This window comes from Hemibagrus wyckioides, linkage group LG28, assembly GCF_019097595.1.
Source record: "Hemibagrus wyckioides isolate EC202008001 linkage group LG28, SWU_Hwy_1.0, whole genome shotgun sequence".
Taxonomy (NCBI): domain Eukaryota; kingdom Metazoa; phylum Chordata; class Actinopteri; order Siluriformes; family Bagridae; genus Hemibagrus; species Hemibagrus wyckioides.
The window spans coordinates 10,443,657-10,451,307 of record NC_080737.1 but is presented as its reverse complement, the minus strand read 5'-3'; the positions used below and the strand labels follow the sequence as shown (position 1 = coordinate 10,451,307).

General features: G+C 35.7%; 1 protein-coding gene across 2 annotated transcripts; it reads right to left on the bottom strand.

The window, feature by feature from the left end:
- Positions 1–2,595: 2,595 nt before the first annotated feature.
- On the bottom strand, positions 2,596–7,470 carry ungb (uracil DNA glycosylase b). Of its 2 annotated transcripts, none has more exons than XM_058383662.1 (7): positions 6,234–7,470; positions 5,937–6,109; positions 5,757–5,834; positions 5,552–5,649; positions 5,237–5,325; positions 4,791–4,969; positions 2,596–2,856 (listed from the first exon to the last, which is right to left on the bottom strand). In XM_058383662.1, exons 1-7 carry the CDS (start codon positions 6,250–6,252, stop codon positions 2,716–2,718), a joined length of 777 nt encoding a protein of 258 aa, XP_058239645.1. In that variant the 5' UTR covers positions 6,253–7,470; the 3' UTR covers positions 2,596–2,715. The 2 variants fall into 2 exon arrangements, with proteins under 2 accessions (XP_058239645.1, XP_058239644.1); XM_058383661.1 differs by having other exon boundaries at positions 5,739–5,834; positions 6,234–7,460.
- Between the last annotated feature and the right edge of the window lie 181 nt (positions 7,471–7,651).

Here is a 7,651-nt window from a genome sequence, read left to right as displayed (position 1 = left end):
TCAAGTACAGCTTAGCATTTAAAATCATAATTCCCTCCATGCTCACCACCAAGTTGTGGACAGACAGACGACACGAGTGGGCAGACATGTGTCACCCTCCCTCCCCCACAAGCACTAGAATCCCCCAAGGTAGTGTCCTGAGCCCCCTCCTGTATGCACTGTATACTTATGACTGTCTGGCAGCTTTTAATACTATTGTCAAGTTTGCTGACAACACTGTTGTGCTGCGACTGATTTCTGACAATAATAAGAAGGCCTACCTGGAGAAGATTAAAAGCCTGGAGAAGTTGTGCCAAAAGAACACCCTCTTCCTGAATGTCAACAAAAGAAAACAGTTGATAGTGGACTTAAGCAGAAAGCAGGAGAGGAGCTACCAGCCCCTTAAGATCAATTGGACCCCAGTGGAGAGAGTGTGCTGTTTCAGATAGGTGTCCACATCACACAAGAGCTGTCTTGGTCCTGTGACATCAACACCTGCTTCAACTACTTTAAGGCAAAAACACAGATTGAGGAAAAGCTTCTTCCCGAAGACTACTCCTAAAAAGTCTATGGTCCAGCATGCCGGACCTCTTGGATTTTTTTGTGTAGTGGTGATGATTATGGTCATACAGGAAAGAGAAAGACATTATTCTAAACTGCACCAGGTCTACTTTTATTTGTATCTGCTTACAATAAAAACAAATGTTGTGATTTTGTAAATGAAAATAAAATAAACAGGATGTGCTTTCCGCTGCCTCCAGCTGTGTGAATTTTTATCTGGAGCATGTCACAAAATAAAATAAAACTAAAAGTATCATTGTTGCACAGACATTAGAAATATGTCTATAGAAATCTTGAAATACCTTTTAAATGGACCGATTTAAAATGAAAACAAATATTCTCTGTTTAATATGCACAAAAACTGAGGATGGGTACAGTTTTTCTGTGTCAGCCCATTAGCGCTAACATTTAAGAAATGTGGTAAATGCCCATCTATAAGTTCCCTGAAGAACTCTATGGTAAAATGAGCCACAAGGACCCGATACCACCATGAAGGACAAACCACATGCAACAGGAGTAACTGTTGATGCAAGAGGAAGCTGTCTAAAAGGGATGTCTGGATACTTAACTAGATTGTATCCAAAAAACTAAAGCCACTGCTGCACAACTCATTGTGCTAGCAGTGGGAATACACAGCAATAAACAGCATTTAGCACCACTTCTGGCCACTATAAGTATTGTGTAATACTATATGGGCTGGCGGCACGGTGGCTAAGTGGTTAGCACTCACACCTCCAGCGTCCTGGGTTCCTCCGGGTGCTCCGGTTTCCTAGGCTGGTTGGAGTGTGTGATTGCATGAGTGAATGAGTGTGTGTGTATGTGTCCTGCGATGGGTTGGCACTCCGTCCAGGGTTTATCCTGCCTTGATGCCTGATGACGCCACAGGTGACATGTGAATTTGCTTGGAGTTTGTGAGGAGTTATGGTATTAAAAGCAGTTGAGAATGCATCATCTGTAGACCTGTTTGCTTGGTAACTGGGTGACACAAAGTGGTGGAATTGAGACAGTGGCAATCATAAATACATGATTTATGCCAGCTTACAGATTTCCTGAACAGAAAAAAAATAATAAAAAAATAAACACATAAAATAAATAAATAAAATACAAACAAACAAACAAATAAAATAAAATACAATAAAATAAAAAACAAATAAAATTTGAATTTGGAATTTGAGAACCTACATGACACCACCAATTCAAGCCATCCAAGAATAATTTTTATCCTGTGCACCACTGTTTTAGCTTTTCATTAGGAATATTTTATTTTTATCCAGCACTCTTTATTTAATAAATTATGTTCTTGACAATAGCACAACAGAATATTAAACCTACATATCTAATATACCCATAAGACCTTGGTCTGAAATTGGAGCAAAATTGCAGTACAGCAATAACAGCAGACAATAGCAATGCTGATGATTAGTTTTTAAAACTAGCTAGTATGTATGGTTGATCTAAATAATTAACCTAAATCCGATACTGTTATAAACTAATTTAAAAGTAAAAAAAAAGGGGTCCTTTTCACTGTACCTGGCCACAGTAAATTGATGTCAGTCCATAAACAGGGAAGTAACTGATACAGAGCAGAATTGATACAGAACTGATATTTCAAATTCAAGTTGAGGGTTTTTACCATTTATAACTAGATGAAATAGACAATGTTTTAACAATGAAATGTCTATGACATAGTATGAATATGTGTATTATAATTAAATGATTATAATAGATTATTCTAATTCTTAAGACAAACAGCATATTTGTTTGAAGTACATGTGGCTAACTCTATTTAAGTGTTCAAATGTTCTATTGTACAATTTCATGATATGAAGTATTTGTTCATATAAATTTTCCTTGTGCACTATTGTTTTAGCTTCTCATTAGGAATAGTTTAAACGTGCCATAGACATGGTGCAAAGGAATAAAACTATGTTTAGAATTAAACCTTAAGGAATGAAGGAAAACCACAAATCAAAACACTGCTTTTTTTAATAAATGATTTTCTGGACAACAGTGTAGTACAGCAGAGAATGAATATTTCTTGCATGTTTAAGGCCTACATGTCTCATTTATATATATCTACAGATCTAATATCTAATATCTCAGACACATTTAATTTTATGATTATAATGAAGATTTAAAAGCATCTATTAGCATTTCTAAAAAAAAGTACTCTGGTCACAGTGCATTCCAATCAATTGGTGTCTTTCCAGATGCCTTAAGTAAGATGTTAGTCTTCGAGAAGTGTCTGCATCCAAAAAAGCCCATGTGAGCAGAGTATGGTGAGGGATGGCTTGTCTCAAGGACATGATGCTCTGACTGTAAATAAGAGAAATGTTATTATAAATGTTACAGTTGCACAGCAAGGGGCCTTCTACAGATTTATATGTATAGTGAGTAGTTTTCCAAACATTTACACTCAATTATACACAATTTTGAGATAATTTAGGCTCACCTACTTATGATTTTACGCAGATTTGCTAATGTATAATGCATAATACACACACACACACACACACACACACTCAAGTCTGAACTGTATACAACTCTCTGTCTCTCTCACACACATATACACACACTCTCTCTCTTGAATGTGTGGATGCACACACACACACACATAATTTATATTGTTCATTACTTATTGCACTACCTCTACCTGTCATCCGCTGCTATAGTTATATTTATGTTTATTTCTATTTGCACTACCTCAACCGCTGCTGTGTATTTTTGCACAATATTTTTGCACAATATTTTTTTACATCATTTCATTTTATCTTATTTTATTTCACTTACATTCCATTACACATGTTCTTTTCTTTCTTTTTCAGCACTAAGTGTCCTGCGTTCTTTTTGTGTTGTCTTTCTTGTATTTATTGTCTTTTGCACTGTCTTGTCTATGCTCTGTTTGCACCTAGCTGCACACTGTGCACTTTACGTGGCTAAGACAAACTTCTGTCCTAGCTCTGTTTCACTATGTACTGCGTCAGCTGTATATGGTTGAAATGACAATAAAGCTTCTTGAATCTTGAATCTTGAATAATGTGCAAATGTAATCATTAAGTTGTGGCCTCAGCTTATTAAATGTGAGTGAAACAGAAAACTCATTTGTGGCCACAACGTAATCTGATTGAAGTATATGGAAGCACATTAAAAAGGTTTGATCACTGTGTTGTGCAATTTGCCCTTCCCTACCAAAGCTGTTCCATGTGTATATTCATGGTTTTATGGTAACCGACACATTGTGTTTACTTGGAGAGAACACGTTACTGTTTATCTCTTTTAGTTCAGATGGCAGTATAAAAATTTACATGCACAGTTTATTAGTAATTGCTGAAGGTAACATCTTTTTTCTTTTTGCGGTTGGGTTGTTTGTTAAATCGATTATTATTTAAATATAATACACAAAACAATTAACGTCTCAGTCATTATCATTTATAACAAATAAGATAGATATAATAAAAGATGTTAAAAGTTTGCTGTATTAATAGCAGTATTATTGTTTTTTAATATGTAGTAGGTCCTGAATTCAGATAACTACGAAAATCATAAGTTATCATAAGTTAAATGATTGAAAATATAATAATATTAATGAACATATAGAGCATAACATTAGTACAAAGTCTATTTTATTGGGTTTTTGTAAATTCTAGAACTGTTCATTCAATATATTATATAAAAAATAAATAAATAAAAGCAAATTGTGCAGTTGAACTTTTTTATTCTCTGAATCATAAACAAAAGATGAGCAGTAGCTCATTTCCTCCAAGCATGTGGTGGTTTCCGTAATATATGCTATAGTTCATTTCCTCCAAGCAAGTAGTGGTTTGTATAAAACCCTGTACATACAGACATGGCACCTTAGTAATATGCAGCCACACTTTATTTTGCCTAACATTAATAAGTTGTTGCAGGCTTCTCATTTGTATATAATTATATTAGTGTTTGGCAGCAAAGACAAAAATGATCTGCTTCTTCAATCTCCATTTTCTATCCTTCTGCAAATCATTTGCACAATATTAACAGTGCACCCAGAAGACCTACTTAACTATGTTTGATTCTAAGTTTGAGTAACTTTCAAAATAACAATTTGATTTAAATTGATTGAAATGTAACAACAGTTTTAAAAAAATAACGTCACTACCACTGTGAATTCTAGATAGCACATAGCAGACTCTCTATCAAGAGTGAATGTAAATTTTATTGGTGTTGTAAATCATTGACACCATTTTAAAAATCTAGTTCTGTAAACTTACCCTATCAATGAATTTGCCTTTCCTCTGAGCGTATGATCCCCAAAGTAGGAAGACCAAGCTTTTTAAATTCCTACTTAGGCTCTGAACCACAGCATCAGTGAACTCCTCCCATCCCTGACCCTGGTGGGATGCCGGCTCTCTGCTTCTTACAGTCAGGACAGAGTTCAGAAGCAGAACACCTGACAGCAGGAGAAAAATTACACTGAGGTTTTAGAAGAGCTTTTAAGCCTTTCAGGTTAGCACAGGAAAACAGACAAAAAAAAGCCAGAATAAAATGTACAAGCTTTATAATGGTTTAATTAAATGAATTAATACTTAATTAAAATCATTATACAAAGCTGGACTTTTTAGACTGTACTGCTGAATATGCTAAATTAAATGTGAAGCATTTATTTTTGCATCATCTTATGACAGACGTAAAAATGATTAAATGTAAAGTCATTAACCTTGTTTAGCCCATCCTGTCAGGTCCCCATGACCAGGGTGTTGAAAGTCCTTGATATCTATTGCAAGTTCAGTGAATATATTTTCCAAACTGAAACAGATGAATAGTAAACATGAATACAGATTTGAGCAGTATCAAGCATGAACAAGAAAATCATGGAGTGGACAAAATACTGTTGGAAGGTACTTCCATGACTGAAAGAATATGCTCTAAATCATCATACCTCCAAAATATAATAGATATTGATATTTCAATAAAAATAATAGAAAATTTCAAATTACTATTATTGTCATTACTTTGTGTGTAAAGTTTATACCTTGGAGGTGGTGGTGAAGGCCTCAGCACACTGAAACACAGACCATGAGCTTGACTTTGTCTGGGATATGGGTCTTGACCAAGGATAACCACTTTCACCTGAATACCAATGCAAAACAATTTAACAAACTGGTGAATTCATATGCAACTTTTTTATTATCCAACGTACCATTAATTTAAAAACTTACAGCCTCAAATGCACACACATTTGTCCAAAAGAAGACTTGATCTTTACTTGGATAGACAGTGAAATGTTTCCTCTCCTCAGTGAGAAAAGACATCAGCTAAAGATGAGAAAACATTGAATATAAGACCTTTGGCACTGTGACTCATAACAGTACAATGGCTCATGCCTTCCAATGTGAAGTGCCTGTTGAGTCATTTACCTTAGTGAAGTAAGGTTTGGCGAATTCAGTTCCAATGTGGTTGTGCCAGCTCTTTCCAATGGGCATAGGATCATTGCGAGCAGCAAGTCTCCTCAAAGCTTCATGTCTCTTCTGCTCTATTTGCTTCAGCTGCTCAACAGTAAGTGGCGGGCCTCTGCTATGATTTTTTTCTTCTGATAGAATGTTAATTCAAAGACAAAAAAACATAAAATATTTCAAAGATAGTAATGCTAATGTACAAGTGGATCACTGTTAACTTAAGCTTAACTTAAAATGTGTCTATATTTATTTCCATACCTTGTGACATTAGTTCCATAAGGAGTGTTATTTACGCTGCTAAAAGTTTGTCTGCACTCTGCATGAGTCATGCAAATATAAATGCTGTGCAAGTTACAGAAGCGAAAGTGAAACTTCAAGCCAACCCTGAAATAGCAGTGATGTTTAAACCATAGCTGCATCTGCCTGCTTTGTGTATGTTAAAAATTAGGATACATTACCAGTATTAATGTGCAAGTATTAGCTTGTTAGCATTCCTCTGTCACCTGAACATTGCGCTTTCTTCCTAGATATTCTGTCTGTTAATTCCACACATTTTATGAATTGCTGCAGCCATGTCTCAGAAGAACACTCTCTGATCTGCATCTATAGCACTTCATGTGAGGGCTTCATGTGGTGTATTATTGATATTAAAATTAAATTATTCATCAGAATAACAGCTTTATAGACCATTTTCTAAAAGACAATCTTTTTGCTTATTAAAAGAGATTTTTATCTTATTCACTTTCCTATTTTATCTGAGGAACCTCAAAACCTTTGAAGTGTTACAGTGCTTGATGCTACTTCCTGTTTTTAAACCCCAAACTATTAATATTATTATTACAATACGCTGAAGACATTTCAGTTTGACAGCAAAATGTGAACAGGAGATAAAAGTCAGAATTACAGCCTACATTTTCTGATCTAGATGTGAACTTGCACATGGCACCTCTGACAGACTGCCCAATTTGTAGGTGAGCAAATGTACAGGTAGAGATAGGTTTAAAGTAAAGCCTAGGCACTGCTGGAGCTGCCTCCTGGTCTCAGGTCATGGCCAGTACCTTACTGCTCTTATACCGTCAGGGTCCATCTCTACACTACCAACCGAGAGCAAGAAGGTAGTGGTGGTAACATGGAGCTCACACTTCTCAGCTTTCACATACAGATGGGTCTGCAGGAACCACTGGAGGGCTGACCTGTTGTGGTGGATATGCTCATCCAGGGAGCGGGAGAAGATGAGGATATCAACAAGGTAGACAAAGATGTAGGTGTTGAGCATCGAGGTTGTAGGCATTATGGAGATCTAGCTTTGTGAAGATGGTGGCTCCCTGGAGCAGCTCAAACATGAATGACATCAGTGGCAGGGTGTAACGGTTCTTGTTGGTGAATAAACAAGTTTTTTTTATTTAGTGTTACCAAATACTGGTCACTGAATAATTTCTTAGTCAGCTATTTGCATGGAGTTATTAACATTTTATTTATTTATTCCTCATTTTGCACTGACCAGTTGGGTTTTGATATATTTTCAATATATCTTGACACATTCTGTGCTAATTTTATGATGACCATATCTTATGACCACGATATCCTTTGTTTAAGACCAAGGGATTCTTTGTTTTGCTTGAATAAAGAATGTATCAAGCAAATACACTCTGTTGTCAGCCCACCTGTAGAAACCT